General features: G+C 39.3%; 1 protein-coding gene across 1 annotated transcript in view; it reads left to right on the top strand.

Moving 5' to 3' along the window:
* Nucleotides 1-26,026, top strand: part of LOC138118929 (uncharacterized) — an 83,617-nt gene that overhangs the window by 2,315 nt on the left and 55,276 nt on the right. Inside the window, exons 2-16 of the mRNA XM_069030308.1 lie at nt 4,440-4,490; nt 5,158-5,318; nt 6,298-6,368; nt 8,337-8,502; nt 9,422-9,559; nt 10,332-10,521; nt 11,579-11,706; nt 17,179-17,282; nt 18,783-18,948; nt 19,186-19,368; nt 20,075-20,227; nt 21,519-21,663; nt 23,100-23,258; nt 24,010-24,128; nt 25,151-25,432. Coding sequence (XP_068886409.1) covers nt 4,440-4,490; nt 5,158-5,318; nt 6,298-6,368; nt 8,337-8,502; nt 9,422-9,559; nt 10,332-10,521; nt 11,579-11,706; nt 17,179-17,282; nt 18,783-18,948; nt 19,186-19,368; nt 20,075-20,227; nt 21,519-21,663; nt 23,100-23,258; nt 24,010-24,128; nt 25,151-25,432 — 2,216 coding nt within the window. The remainder of the gene's footprint in view (nt 1-4,439; nt 4,491-5,157; nt 5,319-6,297; nt 6,369-8,336; nt 8,503-9,421; nt 9,560-10,331; nt 10,522-11,578; nt 11,707-17,178; nt 17,283-18,782; nt 18,949-19,185; nt 19,369-20,074; nt 20,228-21,518; nt 21,664-23,099; nt 23,259-24,009; nt 24,129-25,150; nt 25,433-26,026) is intronic.

Here is a 26,026-nt window from a genome sequence, read left to right as displayed (position 1 = left end):
ACTTCTTTGTTCTTGGGTCTATGACATTGTCAAGATTCAAACAAGCTCAGATTTATAAATTCTTGAGCATGCTCATATTTCTACCATAAGATATTTTTCTTCTTTTTTATTAGTATAGTTTCTTCCCTAAGAAATGGGAAGCCACAAAGCTAAAACTTGAGATTAATATGCAAATTTGATTTTTTTTAGGAAGTCTAAGTTACACTCTGGTCCACTTGAACCAGTGTCTTGATAAAGCAGAAATTCTCTCTAATTCCAGAGTTGATGTTCCTACTGACTTTGGTGTTTTATGCTTTAGGTTTCTTTTTTCAATAGTTGTGTGAAATATATTGAAAAATCTTATTATATAAACAGTTAAAAGTCAGACTGGTGTGGGCAATAATAGTGATTGAAGAAAAGAATTTAAAGAATTGTGACAATATATCAATTTTCTGGTAAATTCATCATGTTTTTATGTTCCTGCCCAGCTATTAACTTTCCTGCTTCTATCCATATTGATGATAGTAGATCAAGAGCTAAGTGACTTCTTACGTAGAGTACATACTATGCCCATATGAGCTGTATTCTTAAATGAAAAATTAGAATGAGTACCAGACTGAGTAGCTTAGCAGAGTAAAAATGGCAAATTCAGCAAGTAATTTTCCACGAAGAAATCTCTAAAGCAGTTTCAAAATTAGAATATTATGAAAAATCACTGTGAAGGCAGAAGAAGGCTTTCTCAGTTACTGCTTTGGGTTGGTTCTAGGAAATTTGAGTTGCTGTATGAAATATGTAGGCTTTGGGGGTTTTTTTTAATGCAGTTTCAAACCTAGGCTGACTCTGAGTTTGGCATTTGGTAGGTCAGGGATTTTGATAGAGGGGTCCATTTACATCGTGGAGTATTTTATTAACTCTTTAGACTGGAATTGCTCTCGCTCATCTTCTTTAGTAATTGATGTTTGCAAAGCACATGTGAGAAGTTGCTTTCCCTTTAGTATTTGTAAGCATTTAGTGAGCAGATGTTATGTGATGGAGGAAGTAAGTTCAGGAAAGAGGCTGGAGCAGCACAAACCTAGTGGGGGAGAGTAGTACCAGTGACTGGGATTGTTATCTAAATTTCTACTTGTGACTCTTGTTTTGAGTAAACAGTAGCTCAGGCTAGACCAGAGGGCTTGCAGTGGGAGTAAAGAAATATTTGCCTGCCCATGCAGCTTCCCTTGGGAGGTGTTGGCACACAGGAACAGCTGAGTTGTGGCCATGGCTCCGTGCTGTGAGTGACCATCCATTCATTCTGCTACATGTGGACTCTAAACATGGGCTCAGTCTGCTTGGGAAGTGTGGGAAGAGTCCTGGGCCTGCCTGCACGAGGGGTCTGTAAGTTTGGTGATTCCTGGAAGGCCTGTGTCTGATGTGTTGTACAAACCTGGTTGGTACCAGAAGGATAGCGGTTTAGTGGTTTTGTGTCTTATTCACACACAATTTCACCCATTTGAGATTTGGGACTTGATGGGATGAGCTGCCTCCTGTGAACTTGCTTGCTCCCAATGGAAGCACCTTCCCTTTACTCCCAAAGCTTTGGCTTTCATCCTATGTGCTTTTTGGTTGATTAATCATCAAGGAATGATTGCTAGGGTGACTTGTACATTTATTTATTTGTTTTAAACTCACTTCATGGGATTGTTCTGAGCATTTGCTCTATTGTGGTGCCATATACCTAATTTCTTATCCTTGCAGTTTTGTGGGATTTCTAATAGGTTAACTTCTCCTTCTCTTCTTTTGCAGAAAGGCTGAAATGCTGTTGGAGATGGGGTCAGTGGTTGTGTGTGTCTGTCTCTCCCCCTTACTACAACCTCCCCCTCCCCTCTGCAGGCTGTCCTACCAGAGCCCCTCCTCTGGCTGGAAGAGGGGGGTTGGAATAGTGAGCTCCTGCTTTGTGAAGGAAATTTTCTTTCAGTGCCTTGCTCAGAGGTGCCTTTGAGAGCAGAACTGATGTGTTTTTGTTAACTTCTGGTCTGAGAAGGTGATTTCGATGGCCACGGGGTTGCTTGCCATCATTTTACTCTGTGCTGTTGTGGCAGGAACTTCAGGGAGTAAGTAGAAGAAATTTTTCCTCTTCTAAGATTGATCTCTCTCAATGCAGAATACTTCTGCTAAGAAATGTTCTCACTAGCAAAACTTCAGAGAATTATGTTACAGCTTGTAGGTTTGTAGTAATTTTTGAAGCAGCTTTGTCTGGATTTTTAGTGTGGTGTAGCAGTTTGGTTTACTGAGCTCTTTGGGTGGTACTGGGCAGGTGGGAGAGCACCCTACCTGGAGAGGAGGCATTAAATAGTGCATCTTCCTTCAGCATTCTAGGGAAAGCAACAGAAACTGTGAGGTTGTGTCAGCCATTTAATTATTCTTACCTGAAAATAATATGTTAGTATCACATCCAACAATTGTGCTCAGTTTGATATTTGGCAGATGAAGGATTTTGAAAAGTGTGAATAAATCGTGAACTGTCAATACTGTGGTCCTTTGTTACTCTTGTCAGTTGAAGAGAGAGGAGTGCATGCTGTTTCCAGAACCAAAATAAATGATGGAAGAAAATTTAAAAAGAACAAATGAAGAGCAGAGACTCTTAAGTTTAGGCACCCTAATAAAGTTGACCAAGTGTCTGATTGTCCAGGCTGCTCAACCCACCACAGTATCAGTCTGTGATAACCACAGTTATCACTTAGCTCTGAGCTCAGCATTCTGGTAACCACACGAGCCTTCTGATGCTCCATAGCAGATGAATTTTCCATGTTTGTCTTACCATATTTATTTTAAGGGTCTTTAATAACTTGTGTATGTTTTATGTATAGATAAGTCTATTTATAAAAATTAATAATCGAGTGATAATTCTCATATATTACATGACCTGGTCTCTCTGTGCTTGAAGGCTCTCTCATTTTGCAGATATTTTAGCACTAGATCAAGTTAGCTTGAAAATAACACGCTATTCATATTTTTGAAAAGTAAAAATCTGAAGTTCCATACAGAGAATTAGTTCTGCAAGCTAAAAAGGAGCATTTATTGGGAGGAGGTATAAATGTGGGGTAAGACGCTTTCAAGAAAAATGTAATTCTACTCTCTAGAAACTTAAAATTTAACTTGGTAATAAAAATGTATGTAAACTTGAAGGGGGACTAAGGAAACAAACACTTTCTTGTTTTTGTTCCAAATCCAATGAATTTCCTTCTTTCCTTCTGCCAATAATTTTGACATTAAAAAAGGGATTAAGAGAAGGGAAAATATGCTTCAAATAAATAATATAAATGTGGATTTTTAAAAAATGTTGTAATTTGACAAGAGCATTTCCTTCAGGCATAAAACATCCAAAAGCCCAGAACCAGAATAGAGGTTCTCTTAACTTCTGTCTGCAGCGGGAGACAGCTGAGTAACACAGGGGTGTTAGTTACTGCTTCACAGGGAGGCTCATTAGCCTGTGGTACAGCATAGAGGTTGGGGTGGTTATACTTACTATTCAATCTCTTGTGGGAGTTGCCATTATTGATAAATCTTTTTTCAAAGTAAGTTAGGGCTGAATGTTTTTAATACTAATTAAATAATGTCATACAGGATTGTGTTTTCCGGCAGTGCTTTCAGTAACTGCTGCGTGTAATTCTGCCGGGTTTATTTAAGCTCATTCAGCATCACAGCCTTAGAGTGAAGTCTTGCTAGTTCAGTGTGCACAGACTGAAGAGAAGGAAAGGAGGCTCTGTATGAGCAGCCCCAACTGTTTCCCCTGTTAAGGCCAATGTGAATCTAAAGCAATTCCATCTGTGTGGGGTGTTCTGCATCCCCTTGAATTTACTGCCCTCCCAGTCAAAGTCTGAATGAAAGTCCTGTTGGAGAACAGACTCCCCAATGTTAAAGGACATCTTAACCAATTGCCTCCCTCAAGTTGTGATGTTTAAATGTTCTTTAACATCCTTCCTGCTGCTGGAAAAGCTTTTCTTGAGCAGTAAAGCTTGCTCTTGTTCTTTTTTAAATGATGCTTAGGATTTCTTTTGAATGACCATGTGCAATAAAAATCATAGCCATGTAGAAATCTTCCTGACCTGCAAAAAAATTAAAAAACTGTGGATATGAAGAAGTGTGGTATGTAAAATACATATTTCTTTCTTGGATTCAGAACCATTATTTTAAGTTGCTTCATAGTCCATGGTATTGTTGAATTTCCATACCTACACATCAATAAATACACTAAGGTAGGTCATTCCTTCATGTATATGTTTGTGAGATATAGATGTGTGGAAAGGAGCAAGAGCAAAGTCTTGTCCCTGTATACTTGATAGAAAAACTCTCATGGATTTATTTGTTTTGAGGACCATGCTTTTATTTCAGTAATTTCACTGAAATTTAGAAGCAGCAGGTCTGTGCTGAGCTGCACACAAGTTTTCAGTGCTTTTCTGTTCTGCTCCCTGTCATTGCAGGATCCTCAGAGACTTTAAGTTATGGAGCTTCCTGTTTTGCAGACTGTCCAGGTGAGTAAAACAAGACTGTATTCAGGCTTTTTATATGATAAGGAAAGAGGAATTTGAAAACTTCCCCAGGGATGTTGTATTCTGAGAAGAATGATACTTATGTCTGAGTATCATGGAAGTAGCAGAGAAGTTCCACTAAGGTTTAGCAGGCCCACACCTGCCTGACGTTTACATTCTGTGAACTCTGAAAAACTCCTAAGCGTTAGACTTGAGCAAAGGACTAAGCCAGTGTGGGACTAAGCCCAGCTATGGGCATGAAGAGCAGATCTATTTCATCTTGCTGTTGTGAAGGTTCTGCTTTGCTGCTCTCTGAAAGGTGTCAAAAGAGCATTGCGCTGAAAATGCATTACATTCCTTTTCTGCCCTCGGAAATTAACCTCATGCCTTGAAGGAAATTGTGAGGTTGTGTGCTTGGGAGAGGGGGAATTCCTTTCACCCTCCCTACAGGAGCTATGGCCAGCATGCAGGGTGCTTTCAGAAACCCAGTTCTTTCAACTGTAAGTCCAAGTGGGAAGGCAACAGTCTGAATATCTAGCCCTTTGCTTAGCTGATTTCAGTGGCTGAAAGATTAAAAGGTAGAAAAAAAATAGAGAGAAGGGAAAGTTTAGTAGGCTAACCCCTCCCCCCTGCTCCTCCCCACCATTTCTTTTGTTTGTTTATTTCCTAGGACACAATGCATCGTACTTCCCCAAAAGAGCTAGATACAGCTACAGGTATTCAGCAGTCACCAACACATTCCTGCAGGGAAATATTTACAAAAGCAGTGGCATCTCTCTGGAGAGCACAGTGATTATTGAAGTATTGGGGAATTGCCAGATGGTTTTGAAAGTAAGTATTGTCATAATTTTCTGAGTGATTGGGATGAGCTGATATGGAATCATATTTTTCTTTGGGATTATTGCTACATTTAAAACATTTGTTTTTCTTGTAATTAAAAGCCAGTTCAATTCTGGATCTCATAATTAGAGTTGCAGTATTGCTTTGATGCACCACAACTTGAAATTAGGAATTTGCTTGTTTTAAAAGGCAGGTTAAGCAAATAATTGTTTTCTTTTCTAAGTGGCACAACAGTTTCACTGTTCTGTTACATGAAGTGCAGAACTGGAGATAAAGCCAGTCCTTGAAAGGAACTTGGTTTATTTTAAAGCACTTCCCAGCAAGCATTAGAAAGAGAATTTGAGAAACTTGTATGATGTGCTGGATTGGTGCCATTCCTAGCCCAGTGTAAAATTCAGTCTCGTAACACTCCATTCATCACAACAGGAGATCTATCTCTCAGTGACAAGAGCAACAGGGCAGTTTCAAGTTGCAGAGCTTCTCCTGGGGTGAGCCCTGTGGTAGGTCATGTGGAGAATTACAGTACTTTAGAACTACAGGAGCAGCAGGGAAAATAAACTTCTCAGCTGCCTGGCTTTTCCTTCAGGTTAACAGAGAGGACGATTCATTGGTTTTGCTGGGGGGGTTGACACATGTCTACTAAATACACATATACCTGAGGCCAACAAAGAATAGGATAGTTATCCTTGTCCTAGGACATGGATAAAAATTAACTGCTCAGTGGTTTGACAATGAAAGGGATATAATAGTGCAGTATAAAATCTATTTAATAGTAAGCGAAACTTCTTCATAGAAGAAATGTCTGGAAACTGCCTCAGATATGCCACCTGAAGATGGGGCTAATGCAGTTCTGTTGCAACACTGAGCCTTTGTTCATGGTCTGTGGCATTCTGTGTAGATATCCTGATGTGATAAAGTCCACAAGTTCCTCTTAACAATGAAATATATTGCCTGTAATCTTTGCTCCTAGGTGCAAGATGTGCAGATTAAGAAAAGTTTTGCATCCAGACTGGAGTCTCTGAAGGAAATGGACAGTCTAAGGTAGAAAAACTCCTAATCTGTCCTGGTTTTTGAGTTTTTTTGAACCTATATGGCTTAGCAGCAGCTTGACTGGACATTGTTCACTCTGCTTCATACTCTGTTTAGTTTTAGGGTTTCTTTTGATTTTTTTTTTTTTAAAAGCAAGGATCCAGATACAAGCACCATAAGGAAAAATGAGAGATATTTGGTCCAAACAGGTTTTTCTTCAACCTAATTTTTATCCCTTTGTATGTAAAACCATTTGGACAGTAGACAGTTCAAATTATTCTGGGTACAAATCACCAGGCCTCTAGCAGCACGTATGGATCACAGCTCTTAGAGCTACAGATGTTACTTCTACAGACTCTTGATTTTTGCAGTACATTTCAGAAGTTCTTGGTTTGGAAGATTCTCATAAGGCAAAACATTGTGGTTTTTTCTTCCAGGATATTTGAATTGCATTTATTTGTCCAATGAGATTTTTGTCCTTTTATGTTTTTGGGTTTAGTAGCTCATTCATAACATATGTCAGTGTGTTTCTCACTGACTTGCCAAGGTATAGTCTCCAGTGTAGATGGCTATACAAAAAGATCTCCTCAAACTATGGAAGTCTGGAATTTTCCCAGAGAGCTGATGCTTCTTGTGTCATCAAAAAAAAGCAGTTCTGTTGTCTGACTAAGCTCAGCCTTGTAACCTTCCTCTTTGTCCTGCCACTTGGATTCTCAGCCTTTAAACAACACTGAGAGTTGAGGTAATTGACTCAATTCAAAGGGTCAAAAAGAGCAAGCTCGGAGTAAATGCATTGCTTTTTATATTCGTCAGGAAGAACTTTGTGTTCTCTCTATGGGCAGTGGTATCAGAGTTCAAATGATTGTACAGGCACATCTTCTGTGAAGTTATTTGTAGGATTTTCGTAGCAGTAAGAGAAGTTGTGTATTGTTCTTTGCAGAGAAGCCAAAAAAGAGAGGTAGCAAAGAAAGCATTCAGTGAAGCTTGGCTATTCAAAATAACTATTCAGACAAGTAAGCCTTATTAGCATTTGCCTCAGCCTATTGTGAATATACAGTAGTCTAGCTTGTCCTCTGAACATGCATGTAATTTCCACAGATAGTAGCAAAAACAGGCACAGTTGCCTAGGAGTTCAGAAACCCTTATCCTATGTGCCCAGTCTCTCCTGGAAAGACTTAATCCAGATGTTGGTGTATTAAAATCTTATCTCTTACTTTGTGACCTGATTGATTAGATGAATAGTTAGCTCCCCAGTTAATGTGCAAATGAACTGACTAGCTCCCTGTATGGGAGCTGACCACTGGGCTACTGCAGAATTCTTCCTTTGGATGGTTTATTTTTCCCCATATAGAGGAAAAATATATGATTAAAGTATGTTATATTAGGAGCAAAAATCAATGTTACAAAGTGATCTCTTGGAAAGGTAGAAAACGCTGTACTCTCAATCTGGGATAGCAAAAGCAATTAGGAAGTGTAGTGACAGCAGAGATTGGGGAATCAATCTGGGATAGCGCCCAAGTATGCACACCTAGCAGAGCAGGAAATTATGGGTTAATTGGAAAGCAGTTGTTCTTGTGTGCATCACAGCTGAAGAGGCATGATGCAGTTACTTTGCAATTCAGACATTCTAAAGGCACCCTGAATCTTTAAATGGAATTTCTCTCTTAATTAAACAAGAATCATTGCCATTAAGTACATTTACTTGTAAGTAATCTGCCAGGACTGCTTTTATTAAGTGTTACAGTTATGTTGAGGATGCTGTGATTATCTTGAGAGGATTTGTTTTTAGGGTTTCACAGGGTTTTTTTAAGGACTTCTTGGGTCAGGGGGAATTTATGAAGAATAGAGGCTTACTATAAAGAGTGGAGATACAGAATTAGATCCATTGTGGAGGAGCAGCTTTGTTGAGGAGAATCTGAATCTAGTCATAAATTGACTTGCGCTCTTTAAAGCAAGAAATTATAAACTCTTTTATTGCAGGGAAATACTAGAACAGCATCCTCTTCATTTTTCTTTCCATGATGGGAAAGTTCTGAAGCTCTGTCCTGTGAGGAGTGAGCAGACCTGGGCACTGAACATCAAGCGAGGCATTCTCAGTGTCCTGCAGACAGTGCAAAAATTCCTTGCTGGTGCTGTCGTTGAGGAGGTGAGACTGTCAGTCATGCTCTGAGGTGACTCTTAGCTCTTTGTACATGTTAAGTCTATTCCTCTTGTAAATAAATAAAGGGTTTTGCCACTTGGTTCAGCTGACAGTGGCAGTCATCTGATTGCTTTTTGTAGTAAATGTTCTAAAATTATCTATAACTTGCATTCTTGTTGAGGATTGGAATCTACTACTTGGTTACCTGAGTTCTAGTGCTAGGGCTTTACCTGTTCTCTGGAGGAAATACAGTATTCACAATTCATGATTTTTTTGTTGTTGTTATTTTTTTCATTAATTTCTGGAGGTTTTAAGATCAGGGTTCTCAGAGCTCTTTGCAATTATTTCAGTTAAGCTCAATTTATGCTGTGTAACACTGAAACAATAGTCCAGCATACCCTGCTGTCACCTGTATATTTGCATGGCTTCAGCTGACACACCTCAGGGGCTGCAGTTCTCTTGTGAAGAGCTGTCTCTAGACTGACCTTCAGCATGATGTGCACTGCCTCATTCTCAGGCTACTGCTGCATGTCAGTACTTAAAGAGATGTTCTGCAGTAAGGCTTGGCACACCCATTCGTAGTTGAAGTTACTCTGTCCAGTAATGCTCTTCTGAATTAATGCTTCCCTGCATGCCCACAAAATCTTAAATGAAAAAGCGTATGTTTGTAAATGATCTGATTCAGAGTAACACAGTGAAATTACACAAACCAACAGACCCTGGCTACTATGAAGTTCGACCAAGGTCTTTAAAATTATATGCCTTTTCGTGGCTTTGTGGCAAAGCCGGTGTTCTGCAAGGGAGAATTTAGGTCTCTGTTGTTATTACAAAAAAAGTAATTATTAAAACTAATTGCAATAACCTATACTACATCCTTGTATTGTATGTGTGCATGTGTGATTCAAGAGTGTATATTTGTTACTAGGTGGATGTCCTGGGAATATGCCCAACTAGGTATCAGCAAAAGGGGCCCATTCTTGTAAAGACAAGGGACCTAAACCTCTGCTCCCATCGCTCTTCTGGTTCAACTTCTGTGCAGTCGGTTGTTCTTCCTCATGTGTCAGTAAGTTTTGGGGAATGACACTGACTCTTCCACAGGGCCTTTTGACTTATTTGAAAAGTGCATCTGCCCAAACTTGAGTTCTTAGGAAAGAAATGGTGAATATTATTCTCCCTGTTATTCATAGTATTTGTTTTAATGCAAATTTTCATTGTAGTTGATGAATATATATAGTGTATATATATATATATTTATAGTATAAATGCAAGAGGTTTTTAGGCACCTGGATTAAACTCATTAAAATATGTTATAGAGGTAAACGAAGGTAGACTGTGGGAGGAATTGCAAGATGTGGGTAAGAAAAAATACATGAGGATAATAAAATTATTATTTGTAGAAAACTTTGGAAAGATAGAAGTTTTTCCAGACTTACAGCTTTCCACTGTTGAGAGCAAATACAGTCAATATTTGTATCTTGTGCTGTTTTTTTAGGTGAATATTACCTGTTTCTTGTATTGTACTAGATAATGGTAATTTACCAGCCTTTTGCTTTTTTCTACTTCGCTTACCAAAGATCTGCATAACATTGAGGCTTTGTGAACTGAAATGAATTGACACTATTTGACGCTGACAGTTAATAACAATTGTTTTTCTGCGATGAAAAACTAGGCTAAAATAAGGAGTGCATTAACCACAGGCTGGACACTGTCAGAGGAGTAGACAAGAGACTTTTCACTGTCCCAGAACTGGAATTGTCTGTGATGTTGGGAGAGCAAGGATTGGATAGGCTAGCATAGGTCATCAAGAATCTTCCTGAAGTATCTGTTCTTCTCAGTCTGAACAGCAGATCCTGTCTTCCCAGCTGGAATGTGTTCAGAGCATTAAGGATGGAGTCCTGGAGGAGGCCAAATGTACCGAGTCCGACCGTGTGACGCTGTTCCCTCATCAGGGCAGCGGGGCAGAGACACAGACACAGTCTTCTCTCAAACTCTTGCAAGTGCAAGCAGAGACACTCTACAATAAGGGTAACTATGTTTCTGCTAAAGCAAAGCAAATTTATTTCCTAGAAAAATATTGTGACTTCGTCTTGCTTGTGAGAACTCTTTGCACCTATGATCTGTACCTTTAATGTATTAAACCGTTTTAAAGTAGGTGTTTTTACAGGCTGGGCCGAGCTGTCCCTTCTTCGAGGGCTTGGGCCTGCCATAACAAAACTGTGTGGATCTTCAAAACTGGGTGGGTCTCCAAAAGTGACAATCCATAATGGCCAGCTCCTGTTTATCTACTTTACATACCTAGTGCCCTTGTATGTAGAGCATCAGCCTTCCCGTGTCTGTGGACAATTCATACTTTTTATACAAATGGAGCCTGAATAATTGCAAGTCCTAATGGAACTAAGGACATGCCATGTCTGAGAACTGTTTCAATTTTCGCTCCTTCTTTGCTCTGTGTGTTTCTCCTTAGGAAAACAATTTTACTGAAGTCAACGGGTGGCTTGCCTGAGGAATGATTTCAAAGTTGAACTCTAAATATTGAGAAACATTTTTTTCTTTGTCTGTTTCTAAGTAGTTGTTTGGTTCTTTTTTTAAAGGAACCCCCAAATTTCCAGGACACTTTTTTTATAATTATACCAACATAAGATGATAGGATTCTTCCTCAGGAAGAGATTCAGAGCCAAGCCATTTATTTTTCTTGGCACCTAGATCTCCTGTTGATTTTTTGGGTGGTTGAAGTGTGGGAAAGTGATTAGATGACATTGGAAAAGGTGATGAATGTAAAGTAGCAGGGCCATACTGAGAGACATATCGATGGAAAATAGGGCTTTTGTTCATGTGTATCTTTGTCTTGTTTCTGTGACTCTTTCTTTTGGGTCACACTTGTCTTCATCCTGTTACGTTCTTAAATTCAAGCTGACTGCAGGCATTCATATTTATCCCTTGGCTGTACTGAGCCTAGAGAGACTCTTACAGAGAGAAATAAAGGCTCAGAGAGAAACTTTCCCCTTGCATATAAGGGTGAGCCATAGCAAATGGCCAGCAACCACCAGAGATCTGATTTTTTTCTTTATGTTCCTTTCTCCAGGGGACTCTGAGGATCTGTATGTGACCAATATTCTCTATGAAAGGGAGGTAACTGAGAGGGAGATCACTGGGGGAGAAGTGACTGAACTGGTGTGGAAGCTTTGCTTAGCACACAGTGCAAGTTATGAGGTAAGCTGTACATACAACCTCTGCTTCCTCGTGAGGCTCTGTGGGGGCTGAGAATTCTTCTGCACAGATAAGAGGTGGCCAGGAGAGCAGCAATTTTGAAATACTGAAGCCTTCCATTGTTTTGGGCATTTTAAAATGTGGAATTAGAGAAAATGGTTTGAGGTGTTGTTTTCTTATAAAAGCAGTAAATCACACTGAGGAGTCAAAACATCCTGTAACCCTTGAATATTAGGCAAAAGCAATTTTGAATTATATTCTAAAATAATCTGAAAGAAAATGTCCCAAATTTTTGTTTTGCTGTGAAAAAACCAAAAACATAAAAAGTGTCTGGTTTGGGTTGTCACTGGCAATTTTGATACTTTATTGTAAAACACCATTTTTACAGCTTTAGTGTGAGATACTACCGCTGGTAGTGCTGTTGTTTCCATGCTTATTGGAGTTCTGCTGTCCTTATATTGCCTCATCCCCTCAAAACTGTTTGCACGTGAAACCCTTGCCTCTGGGTCTTGGCTGGTAGGTTCCTTGTGCTTCTGATGGACTCTGCTAATAACCATCATCTTTTCTGGGCATGCTGCTTGAGTCCAGAGGGAATCTCTGCCCCCTAGACTATTTTCGTTGATGAAGGCTGTTAAGATAGGGTGCAATCTTCTGGTCACGTCGAACAGGCAGTGGCTTAAGTACTTTTTATGATGACCATCATTTTAGATGAGGGTCTGCCTGTCTCCTTAGCTCACTTAGGTCTTGTATTTTTTTGTTGATACTGGCAGCAGCTGAATCAGTAATTGTCACTGTGTTTGAAGTGAAGATCCCTATCTCTGTGAAATTCAGAGGTTATCAAGAATACCTGTTATGTGCGATACAGAAAGATCAACAGATGATTGTGCTTAACCACTGTTCACCTGAGATCAACCGAGGGCAAAGAGAGGACACTTCATATCCCATTATCCTTCAAATAGAGTGATTCTTGCTAGTAGTGATGTTCCTACAGAGAAAAATAAGGGAAAAAAAAAGTCCATGTGAAAACAGAACACACTCTTTAAGTGATTTTTGGTCAGGATATTACTAGAAAACAAGTATGGTCTAATGGGGAAGGCACTAAACAGGGCATTGGTGGCTCCATGAAGTTGCCACTGATGAGTTTAATCAGCTCATTCCTAATATATTCCCTGTCTTCTGATGTCTTGTTAGATTGTTTGTACTTTGGAGCAAGGTGATTTCCTGTGCAGAGGGGCTGAGCTCTCTCCTGTAAATGCACGTAGGTACAAGTGATGTTAACAGAACGCTTCAGACCCAGCATAGAAGGCACTCACCTTCCTTTGTTTAGATTAAGTCCCATGTCAAAGAATGAAGCTCTGCCTGTCTTTCCCCTGGGCTGGACACAGATACTGAGGGATGGAGTAGAGGCTTTATGGGGACTGCAGAGAAGTGCAGTGCTGGATTCCAGCTCTGCAGTGATATCTTGGGTATGTTCACCTTTCTCTTAGCATCACCTGTGATTCATGAGCACAGGTGGGTCTTCATGTTTTGTGTGTGAGACTTCAGGGGAAGGCACAGGGTGGAGCAGGATAAGTCACAGCTGCTGAAGCCAGCACCTTCAGTCAGCTGTGATAAATTCCAACCCCAGACCTTACTCCCAATCTGTTAAATCGTGATCATAGTCTGACCTGGTACCACAGCCTGACAAAGGCCTTGGCACCAGGCTGAGGAGAAAGCAGTAGGTGGCCTTTGTGGGTGTTGGAATACTTGGGATAGACTTCTGTCTCTGAGTTATAAGTGGGTCTGCCATTTCTTTCAGCTGCATGCTGTGGGGACTGTGGCTATGGAGGGCTAAGAGAGCCATATAATAATGGTTGGTGCTAATATAGAATAAAAGCAGCCTCTTTGGGAATGATAATTCTTACCTCCATGTGGTTGTCAGTGTTACAGCAGTATGAAATGGCATTTAGGCCCAGGCTAGAGGGCCACATACTGCTTGGAAAATGTTGAAAAAAGAAATTACTGCAGCAGACCTGAGAAACTTTCTCTAAATCCTACCTTCTATGTCTTTGAAAGAACGGTAGATGATTTTTCCCAGTAACAGTGGGATGTCACTTCTGCCTCCAAAGAGGCTTACTGGCTTCATGTGTGGGAAATTTGTTTTGTAAATCACTAAGATTAGCACAAGTGGCTGCTGTCTGTGCCACTGCCTAAAAGAGAGGTGAATTATTCATCATGTGCCCATCCCATCCCAGGGTTTGATTGGTTGTCAACCATTTTCACTGTTTCAGGGTGTTCTTTCTGTGTGACAAGACATTTCAAAGAGAATCTTTATCATCCCTCATTTCAACCAATAAAATGTCCTTTGGGCCAGGAAAGAAGTTATGGGAATGCCCACAGCGTTGCTTGGGAGACTGCTGTGCTGTTCTGCATGTATAGCTTGTTTGTCCCTTTATTGTTTGACTCTGAATGAGGTGAGATTATGCATTTCTTTCAGGACACAAAACCAAGAATAAATGGAAGGGGAAATCTTCAACTCCAGGGAAAACAGTGAAGGGATGAGAAAATGGAGGTGGAGACTGTGTCATTTCCAAGGAAGCAAAGTTGTTGTTTAATTTTTTAATGCTATTATGAGACAAGATTGAATTTCAATGTGGATGTAGATTAGCTAATGGACCATTAAGTGAACAAGCTGCATACTGAAAAAGAATGGAAAAAGGGATGGGGAGAAGGGACCCTCTCTTGAGAGAGGCTGGAGAAAAGCCTGTCACACCACTTCTTCTGGGGCTGCATTTCCAGTGGCTGGTTGGGTTTTGGTGCTTGGTCAGTAGCTCTGGTGAATGTGGCTGTGCATACACTGAGCAATGTGGGCAAGAGTCAGATTTGCTTTGCCTTGCTCCTGAACCCCAGTCTGACCCAAAAAAAGTTTACTTTCAGGGCATGATCTTTCATGTTTTGGTTGTTTTTTAATTGCTCACAGAAAGTAATCTTCTTATTTAAGAGAATACTGTTAATTAGATTTTCAAGGGAAAAAGACTGGGATCCAAAGATTTTTGTATAAAGAGAGGGCTTTAGGCAGCTGAGTTTTATGAAAAAGAGAAGCGATCAGATCTGTTATGATGGTAAAATTAGTTACTAGTTTGGTATGAAGATATTTTCCAGTTACAAGATAGTACCAATGTTTTCTTAAAGGATTAATTTCAAATGAATTTACTCAACCAGTCAGAAGTTCCTGAGTGTTGGTACAAAAGCTACAGAATCCCTGGCCATATCAGACAAAACAAAATTACTTAAAAGACTTTGAGCTATGTCATGCAAAAACACAGACTACACATGTTAGAGTAGCAAAATGGTCTGTATCAGAAGGGCTACAACAAAAACAAAATAAAACAAAGTTGTTTTTTTTCTCCTGGCAAGGCATTCTAATTGCTTGCTTCTACCTAGTTTCTTTATTTAAAATATGGCAGATCTGCAGATAGAAGGAAAAGCAAGCTTCTATGTAGAATAAAAGCCAGGCTTTCTTATGTTTCTTTCAGAGGTGGGCATGGAAGTCAGATTTGAATGTAGTTTGTTATTATGATATTCCAAAAGAGGAATTTGCAATGACAGCTCAATTTCAATGCAGCTGACCTTAAAAAAATGAAAACAGCCCACCTAGTCAGACAGTTCATTCTAAAGCTTTATTATTGGAAAGTAAAAATAGCTGTTTCTCTGCAAAATTTTGCACGAAGTTGTTAGATGGGAGCTTGTCTAGTCAGCGGGTGTGAAGCAGAATGAAGTCAGTCTACAGTCTAGAATTGTATCACCTGAAAGAACATCAGTCTGGCAGTTTTATCTTGAACTGTGCTGCAGGCTCCAGCTGATGGGCCACCTGGGCTCAGCAGCAGCTGTACAAACAACTCCCTGTGATGAGATCTGTGAGGGTCCCCAGCCCCCCAGTCATACTGCCCACAGTGGATTTGCCTGTGGAAAAATGTACATAAGGCCCATGCTTTAGAAAGGCTTTTAAAAAATTACATAAAACACAGTTCTCTGAATATTTTATAGACCATAAAATGCAATATATTTCACCAGCTCCATAATGTCCAGATTTGTAATTTCTTTTAAAAATAGACCTTAATGGTAATGATGGGATGGAGTGGAAGAGAAGGGAATGCATGTGGATCTATCTGAATTTTAGCTACGGAATTATAAATTTTAACAGAATTAATACATAGGTGGGGCTTCACATATGAGAACAAATTTTAATTTGATGAAGTTAATGTATTATTTCTAAGAAGAATATAAATCCCAAAAGAATAAAAACATAAACTGTATCTGTGTTGGATCTGACAAATTACTCCCTCAGCCTGTCAGACAAAACAGTAAGAAATTACTCAGACTTCTTACTGAAAGACTGCTTCTTGTTACTGAAAATGTCTTGGCAGTCTTAAATTTAAATCAAATGCTGGCACTGGGTTATTCCATGTTTTCATTGTTTTTTGGAGTAGCTCCTGGAAGGAAGGTCAGGAAGTCAAAGTAGGTCTCTCCCCAAACCTTTGGAAATGTGACTTAGTGGAATTGGACTTTGTATGATTTTTACATGAAGAAAAATATTTTCTTTGGGACCAGAAATTTAGTCCTATATCTAAGCCTTTCACATCTGAGGTGAATAAAGCATTGAAGTGAATCTGACATGGACCATGTTTAAAACTTGCGCATTATAAAATTTGATTAAAATAAACATACGAGATACTGTATTGAACATTCTGCTAATTTTTCGAGTAATGAGACCTATCTTTCTTGAACTTTGGATCAGGTCTCAGAGGAACACATTCATGTGCTATATAGCCTTTAAAATACCAGGTAAAATAGCTGCTGTATGATGTAGCAATTCTTCTTAGCGAGAGAGAGCAGCTCTTCTGCCTCCATGTTTCTGGCCAGTCTTGTGCTGCCTGCAGAGGTAATGGCAGTTATCCTGGGCTTTTCTCCAGTAAGATGCAATAATTTCTCACAGCCCAAGGGTTCTCAAGGGAAATGTCTAAGTGTTGCCCAAACTTCAGTGAAATGATCTTTCGCATAAACCTAAGATTAATATGCAGTTAGCTTGACTATTGTTTCATTTGCGTCAAAGCCATGTCAGCAGTTCTGGTCATAAATCAGGATCTTGCCATACAAAATCACAGAAGACTATAACTTTCTCTTCTGGATTGTAACCACAGTGTTGCATTTTGGTTTATTATTCATTTGTATGCCAGTGGTGTGCGTGGTGGTCACTGAGCACTCTTGTCTGAGGGACTGACTGACATGTAAAGCAAAAGCCCTTCTCCATATGTGTTTGCAGTCTGGAGAGAAAAGCAAGTGAGGGAAGGAATGTAAAGACATGGTGGAGAAAGGAGGGTTTACTCCCAGGTTACATGGTAAATCAGTGGCAATGCCTGTATAACCTCTTGTGCTCTGTTCTCTGTAATACTCCTGCACAGCAGGAGTATTACAGTTGTGGTTGTGCACTTACAGACTGCAGACCTTTTCATGACTCTCGTGTTTGAACTTCGACGTCTTTCTCTTGAGGCCTTGAGAGCACTGTGGCAAAGATCTTCATTTAAGTGCAGAGACAACTGGTAAGGCTCCTTTAGTAATTGCATTCAAAAACATACAGGAAAAAAATGTTTTGCAAATATTTAAAATAGTAAATGTTTTAAGTCTGTGCCCAAATGTTGGGTTTAAATTTGGAGCATTTTAAAGGAATAATTTGTATTGCAGATCTTGTTTATGTAGCAGAGGGATAATATTCTCTCCTTACTGAATGAATGTTATGTGCAAAATAGACTTTTTTGTCCCATGCCTATTCCCATTGCCAGACTTCCTGTTTCCAAAGCAATGTGAATGGGGAACATGAGTCATGGCTTGGATGGAAATCAGTTCTGCTGGTTTTAAGCTTATGTTGCCATTTGTTATGAAAAAGCTTAACCTGGATCTGTACCTTCAATGCCCTTAGTAGTTGTGGATGAGAGGAGACAGATGATAGGCTGGGAGTATGGATGTGGTGGAGCTGCATCTTTCAGTAGCAGCTGGATCTCAAGATGGTTTATACTGACTGTAGAACCATGGCTTTAAAGATCAAGGCCCTACTCCTCTGCAGTCAGGAGTAGTTCTGATCCAGTGGTTTGAGACTATCAGAAATACTAATCCAGTATTATTAAAATCAGTACTAAATTTTTCTCCCTTCACAAAAATGAAAACAATGAAACAATTCTTTTACTTAGTTTCAGTACAAAATGTCATCAGCTTGTTTGAAATTAATCTAATGCCAGGTTTTATGTTTGCAACAATATCTTTAACTTTACTTGATGCAAAAGGGGGAAATTTTGTTTTGGGTTAGGTTTATTCTCATTCTTTGACAAATAGTCATGCTAATGTTCTTCAGTATTAGACAGTAATTAAACTATTTTTCCTCTTTTATATTAACTTTAGGCTGATTTTACTCAGGACATGGTTGTTAAGTTTAGGAGTGAAAAAGAATCCCATGCAGATTACTCTGTGATGCTTTCATGCCATTTATTTTAACTGCTTTCTAGATAATGCAAACGTGTCCTTCCATCAGTATAGAAGGCAGGTACAGAATATTTACAGAGGGACTCTTAAGAGCTGAAATGTGTATTGTCTGCTGGTGTAAGCTTTCCCCTTAGATAAGGTCTAAAAAAGCACAGGAAGTAAAAGCTAGGCAATTCTGTTTAAATATTTTAATTTGTTACAGGTGAAATGAAACAAAAAAAACACCTTAATAAAAAATCAAGGCTTTAAGGTACCTCAATCTTTAGAAGTCAAACCTGGGATATGATGTGGCTTAATTTTCAGAGAAAGCAACTGAGTATTTTCTTGAAAATCTGGTTAGATACAGTTCTTGAAACACCAGTGCACTTCCATCACATCCTGGCTGAGGCATATTTCCGTAAGGCCACTAAACCAAAAGATAATATTGATTTCTGTGAAATCTGGCATTTGCTAAGCCACTGGACTTTTATTTACTTTGAAAGAAGCCCAGCATCAATGTATTTGTTATGTGATTCTTGAGTATTTTGGTCATTTTAGATTTGCTATACTTTTTTCTTGTGTTACAGGCAACCATTAATAGATGCTCTCCCATCTTGTGCTACAGAGGCATGTGTTGTCCTAATGAAAGACCTCATAGCTTCTGCAGAAGTTGAGGAAGACAAAGTAGAATATTTCTTCTGGTCGTTTACATTCATTTCTAATCCCACCTCAGGCATGATTGAATCTCTTGCTGTGAGTGGATGTTGCTTTTTCTTTTTTAATTTGTAATGAATCTAGGTGGCTCATAATTTTTGTATTTTTCTGTAACAGTCTTTTTCACAGATTTGTACAAAGCTCTGTCCAGGTAATTTTGTTGAGATTGAGTTTTAGTATGTAAATATTTTGATACATTTATTATCTGTGGTATGTTACAATAGTCATTCTCATGACTTTTCTGAAACGCCTTGTTCTTTTTGTACTTGTTTACAGCCTTTGCTGAAGTCACCTAGAGCAAGCCAGAGCTGCTTCTTGGGAGTAACTGCTCTTGTACATAGGTTTTGTTCAGCTCACAGCTCCTGTGATCATGTACCTGCTGTGCAGAGTGTGATGAGGACTCTTGGGAAATTTTTGGGAGGAAACTGTACTGTGCAAGATTCAGAACATCTCAGCAAGGTATTGGTTATACAGAGGCATATGATATAGTGCTTTCTGTTCCCTTTATGATCTAGAACGTGTTTGAGGAAAACGGTATTAACTGGATTTCCAGAAAGCTATGAATACAAGCTCAGTGAATGAATATTCCTTGCTACAACAGGCTGATAAAATTTTGCAATCCAACAAATGCAACCTATCAGTATGGGTGTTCTTGTGTGTGGAAATAAGGAAAAGTCTTGGGTTTCCTTATGAAGCAAACTTCATACTGTTGATCAGTATGAAGAACACCCACCTGTTGACAAATTACCATTTTAATTTGTGTGCAGAACACCATGTTGAATCACTAAAAGGTCTAAATACCTGTGATCAAAAGGGACAAAATATCAAAGAACTTGAAAAAATTCTCCTGTACATAAAATTTGTGACTTTTTCTTTTCTGTTGCAATGCAGGCTTTTAAAAATGTTTTTTAATTCCCTCAGGTCTAAGCCAGGCTCTTCTTACAAGTGCCACATGGCATTAGAATACAACAGGGGTCCATATGTGTCTTGTCCTCCCAGTAAAGCCAGAGTATAGGTGGTACAGTAGGGGCTGCAGTAAACTCTCCAAATGACCAGTAATCATTTTAAACAGAGTTTTGCACAGAAAATGTTAGTGCCATAAAATTCAATGTACAGCTGACAGCACATGGAGAGATTTCTGTTCTACCTTGATTTGCATTTACAGATGCAGCTGGTGTTGAAAGCCATTGGAAATGCAGGACTAGCAGCAGCTTCACTGGCTCCTGCTTTGAGCTCGTGTGCTTCCCTGAAGAGTCATCCCGTGGAAATTCGCCTCGCTGCTGTCCAAGCCTTCCGGCGCATTCCCTGCTCTGTCAGGGTACGTGGTTTACTGCCAGAGGTGACTGATGGCTTCCTGGCACTGCCACAGATTTGGGAGTTTTGGAATAGTTACAAAACATGCAAACAGATAAGGAACAAGTGTAGACGTGTTCCAGCAGAGCCCCCTCTGCTGTTGGAGAAGAGGGTAGAGCCACCCAGATGAGCAGACCTATAATGTGCTTTGCTGCGGTTGAGGTAACACATCCAGTGACTGGGGCAGTGTTTGTGACTTCCTAATTAGTCACTTCAGCTGGGTGCCTTATGTCTGGGGGCATTATGGCTGAGAACCCACAGGACTTGATTTTTCCCATAGTCTGTTTCACTGTTTCATTCTCTGAAATATAAAGTGTTAATGTGAGAAGCTTACTGTGATTTGCAATACACTGCCATAGTTAGAATATTTTGTTAAATGTTTTAGTGGAAGAAAGTTCAAAACTTGTTTATCTCTAATACCTTTATATTTAAAAGAATGGCAAAGCCAGGAGTGCTGGCCTGGGCAAAGCTGGCAGTCCTGCTCCTGAAGAACAAGAGGCTCCACATGGACTACTTACACTTGGAGAAGCATCTCTCTGGCTTTCTAGAATTTAATTACAGCATGGATTGGTCACTTGTTCTGCAGTTATGAAGCTTGGTGTTGCTCATTAGACTTGTTCAAAGTATCAAGTCTCTATGTTGTCATATACCACATCATTGTCTAGCAAATGAACTGCTGAACTGGGTGGACTGGGGTTGCTAAATGCTAATAAAAATGTTAGTAGTGTCAGTCACCAGTTTCTTAATTCCTGGCAGTTCACAAAAAAGTCATCTTTGTTGATACGGGGGAAATATTGAACAGAATAAATTTGTTGCAGTCCTGCTCTTTGATTGAGACCAGAAGTAATGATCTTAATAGCCTGTGAACAAAACCATGGCCATTGTTGTCTGTGTATTGGCTGTGGCACATGTGAGAGATATGACAGGTCTGCCCTGTGGTGGAACAAACCATCCTTAACAGTTGTGCTGGCAAGGGACGCTCTGCACTGCAGAGTCCTGTATCGATTCGTCAGTACAGGATTCAAGGTCATAAGGACAGCTTGTTCAGGAAATTTGTGGGTAAGGTAGTATAGACAATGTGTACATACATTTGTATCCATGTTACACAAAGGGACTTTGTCAGTTCTAAGGCAATAGCTATAAATATAGCAGTAGCTCTTTGAGAACAAAAAACTCGCCTGGGCCTGAAAGTGCACATGAGGTATTTTAGGGGAGTAAATCATAATTGTCTTTATATTTTTATCTTTCTCTCTTAGAATGCTGTATTAGTTCAGTTGTATCAAGCAACCAGTGAAGATGTGGAAATAAGAATTGCTGCTTATTATATAGCAATGAAATGTCCACGTGAAGAGTTATTTAAACAAGTTCAAAAGACTTTGCTGAAAGAAACATCCAGCCAAGGTCAGCCAAGCATCTACTGAAGTCTTACATGTTCAATGTGACATTTACTTTGCAGGTGTGATGGTACCAACCTATATCAATTTTTATTTCATCTCAATGCTTTGTAGATGGTTTCTAAATGATTGTTTGTATGAGTGCGACATTTTATTTTGAAACTGCGATAGTGTTAGTTTAGCAATAGTCAGTAAAGACTGACTTTTCATAGATTTAGTTCCTTCTACTGTCAGCATTTCATTCACTGAAGGCTCCTGAGAAGGATGTGAGACCTTTGATGCTGAGTGCACTAGAAATACAAATGGGTAAGTGTAAATTGCATTTTGTTAAGGTGAGAAAGAAACGGGTGGCAGAAAAAAAATATTCCAATATTCTAAAGTTATTTCACCACATTCAGTGAAGAATACCTCTAGACTAATCCTTTGCATTTACATCTGTCAAGAAGAAGCAAACATGAGAAGGGTATCTAGAAGATTGTTTGCAGGCAGATGAAAGCAGGCTCTGTCTGCACTGTGTCTGGATCCTGGCCAGCTCTGACTTGGAGCTGGTACCTGTTTTCCCAGGATGTTATGTCCGGACCAGTGTATCCTGCAGTGATGGTGAGTCCAGGCTCAGCATTGTGTTCGCCTGCTGATGTGGCTTGTGGTTTGGAGGGCACTCGTTCCTCTCTGTTCAAAGTTCAGACACAGAGAAATTGCATGCACCTCCAAAATCCTGTCAAGGTGTACCCTCAGTGATTCCTCCCTGTGACTCCATGCAGAAAATTTAATTTGTCTGATTTATGAAGGAGCTCTATAAGTCCATCCAAAACGTTGTGTATTTTAAACAATTTAATGCAGTACTCCTGAACAGTCTTAATTTCTTTCCCTTGTCTTTTGTTGATGTGATAGCTAAATAATTTATATAATAAATGTTTGAATAACAAGTGCTTTTGAAGGCATAGGGTACATGTTAGTTTTCAATTCCCACGTTCAGAAAACAAAATTTGAAACAAAGAAATTGTGTTGTGAAAAATGCAGTTACATCAGTATTCAGTATCTGTGCATTGAACTAGCACTGGAGCCTACTACCCTTTATCTTCAGGAGACAAAAAAGCTGCTATTTAAGAACCAGACTCCAGAACATACGGGAAATATTTGCCCCCCACAACACAGCACATATGTGGCCAAACTGGGACTCCACAGAGTGTCATGCAGGAGTACTAATTCTTAATCACTATTGTTCAATTGTATGTGCCTTTTTTTTTTTTGTTTAAAGTGCTGTTGCAGTAGGTGCATCAGACTGACATTAATCATGCTGAAAATGAATGAATTCTGTCGTGGTCAGGGGAATGGCTTAGAATTAATGGTGGTATAAATAAATAAAAATATTTCCTGCATCTGTTTTTGAAACTCTTGTAATTTTTCTCTGATTTCCAAATGCTTTTCTTTGTTGAATTTTAGTGGGCTCCTTTGTTTGGAGTCATCTCTCTCAGCTCCTGGAGACAGATGATCCATTGAAGGAGCATCTTCGAGATTCTATTCCTGATGAAATCCTTAGCAAAGATTTTGACCGGGAGACATGGAAATACTCCTCATATTCTGATGTCACGTTTCACTCAGGTATGTGCAGTTTTAGAACTTAATGCTTTGTAGCATATGGATTATTAAAATCCCACATGGCTTTTCTGACACTTTATGACTTGCTCCAGAGAACTTTGATTTTTATGACTTTAATACTATCTAAACGTAAGCTTGATTCTGCTGTGACCTTAATTGGAGTATATGAAATGTATTTCCAGCAAAGCAGATACCATACACCTTTGCCTCTTGTGAGAGAGGAGACTAAGAACCAATGAACATTTAAGATTATTTTTGTGAGCATCAACATTTAATTCCTTCCTTAGTTAACTTCCTTTGCAGCAACAGGGGATTGGGATGTTTTTTTTGTTCTCCTGATTCATGTGCTGTCCTTGGTATAAGAAAAGAGTCAAACTAGTTCCTTCCTGTTTTACTCTCTGTTCATTTGTTTTCAGTGAAAATGCTAGATGATGTTTTTCAGAGTCATGTTTTGATTTTCTGTCCATTTCTTCCAGAGCATTTATGCATCTTATGTATTATAAATAGTTTCCTTTTTGATGTTAGTGAAATAATACCCAGTAATATCCAGTCAATACAGAATTCCAGTAAATGGAAGTTACTTACAATAATGTCTTTGCTATATTAAAAAGTTAGAGTTTCACCTATTGACAATGTTTCGTTCACCATCTTCTTACTGAGTGGAGTAACAGTTTTCCAAAGAATTATGAATTTTGCACAGTGTATGAGAACAGCTGATCCCCAGCTGACAGACATCTGGTATTTTCCATTGCAGCTGGTGCAGGTGCAAATATGGAAGCATCAGTGGTCTTTTCTCCTGCATCTTTTCTACCACGATCAGTCATGACAAATTTGACTGTTCACCTTATGGGACAGGCTATAAATCTCCTGGAGGCAAGTTTATGGATTTTTTAATTGTGGGGGTTTTTTATTCCCCTCCTCAAATGACATTTGGTATATTGAAGTACAAAACATTTTCTGTTTTCCTGTTGCAGTTCCTTTAGCAAAGTGTGCTTTTCACTGCTGTAGCACAGTTGCCTCAGACTGGTGAGTCCTCTGTGCAATGGGCTTAGTTAAAATAAAAGCACTGTCATTCTGCTAGTGCCATGCACTAGGAAAGTGACTTACACTCAGCTCCTGTTGATTCAAATGAAACATTAAAGTCAGTGCTTCCTGAGACACTGCTCTGGCTCCTGTTTGGGATAGTGAGACTCCTTTTCTTGATGTACAGTGGAAAATGGATTGGCTTGGGTACACCATTCCTTTAATACAGGAGACAGACTTATTTGTACTGAGCTGAAGTCACTGTTCTAGTGCTGTTGAGCATCCAGTGCTTGGGATATTTCAATGACCTGCCTGCAACCTCATAATCTTTAGCTGTGCCTCTGCTGTACCAGGTAACAATGTGCACGTGAAAGAAAGAATTTAACGTAGCCTTCAGATCTCAAGTTTAAGCTTGCAAGAGAACAAAATATTTTTTTCAGTGTCACATACCATGGATGTATGCGTGTTAGTAATTCTGTTTTAAGCAAACTTCCAGACAGAATCTTGTTTCAGAGCATGAAAAGGATATGTTAGTGTTTTCCAGCCAAAATACTGTTTTTAACATGCCAAAATAGCAGTAGCCCCTTCTGGCCCTTCATGGTGTAAATAAACCACAGTACCTGAATGAAAAAGGATTTTTATTTTGGACTGAGCTTTACATTTTAATTTTTATGGGAAGATCTAATACTGAAGTATCCAGTATTGAATGCTGAAGGAGGTAGAATGCTAAACTTTGTAGACTACTGTGCTCTTGCTTGGCAAATCTTTTCTGTTGGTTGCATCTAGCTGCATATTTGATTTTCTGCTTTAGAACTGGCCATAGCCTGTACATGTCACTGTTAGGCTTTTCACTACTGTATGCTTTTCACTAGGTTGGTGTGCGATTGGAGAATGCTGAAACCCTCATAGAGAAGGGTTTTGGGCCGAAATCTGCTACTTTCAGTGACTATTTTTTTGGAAATACTAATGAAGAAAACCACAAGTCAGAAACCCCAGTGGAAACAGCAGAGAAAGTCAAGCAGAGGAACCCGAATTTGAAGCGATACAGCCCTGCTGATCATCTTGTGACAAAGTTTGGCAAGCCAAAGCTGAGAAAAACAAACCAAAATTGTCTTGGTAGAAAATACAGTAAGATGAATGAGTTAGTCAAAAAGGTAACTGAACCTGCAGATCTTGGAAAAATTAATGACATTTCCCAGTCAAACACAGGGCCCCATCTCACACTGGACAACTGCTCTGGATTACTGTGACTCCTTTGCATAAGACACATGTAACTCATTCTGCTCACTTGCAGAGAATTTAACAGCTGCAGAAAACACAGAGCAGCAAAGAGCCAGATCTTTAGTATTTTTCAGATTGTTTTATTGTCTCAAAACAATGACACTCAGCCATGGGATTGTGTTGCCTGTGTTTTGGGCTTCCTCTCATTATTTTGAGCTCTGGTCCCTTTATGCTGATGTGCTTTTGTCTATTGACTGCTGTGCCACTGTAAACAGCTACTTGATGTTGAGTTCCTGAGTCCTGTTGTTTGCAGTCTGACTTCCCAGTTTGATGTCAGATGTTACATTGACCCTTTGTGAATTTACCCATTTTTGGAGAGCACTGTGTTTTATGCACACAACAGGAAAGCTCTGAGAATTGACTTCAATTGTTGATGTATTAGCTGGAAAACTCAGGGTCTGTGATTCATTTAGTGTGTCTTAGATCATCTCTCTTCTTGGGACTCATCTTCCTAGGGTTTCTTGTTA

The sequence above is a fragment of the Aphelocoma coerulescens genome, chromosome 14, assembly GCF_041296385.1.
Source record: "Aphelocoma coerulescens isolate FSJ_1873_10779 chromosome 14, UR_Acoe_1.0, whole genome shotgun sequence".
Taxonomy (NCBI): Eukaryota; Metazoa; Chordata; class Aves; order Passeriformes; family Corvidae; genus Aphelocoma; species Aphelocoma coerulescens.
The sequence above is the reverse complement of the archived record's forward strand: the minus strand, read 5'-3'. Positions and strand labels throughout refer to the sequence as shown.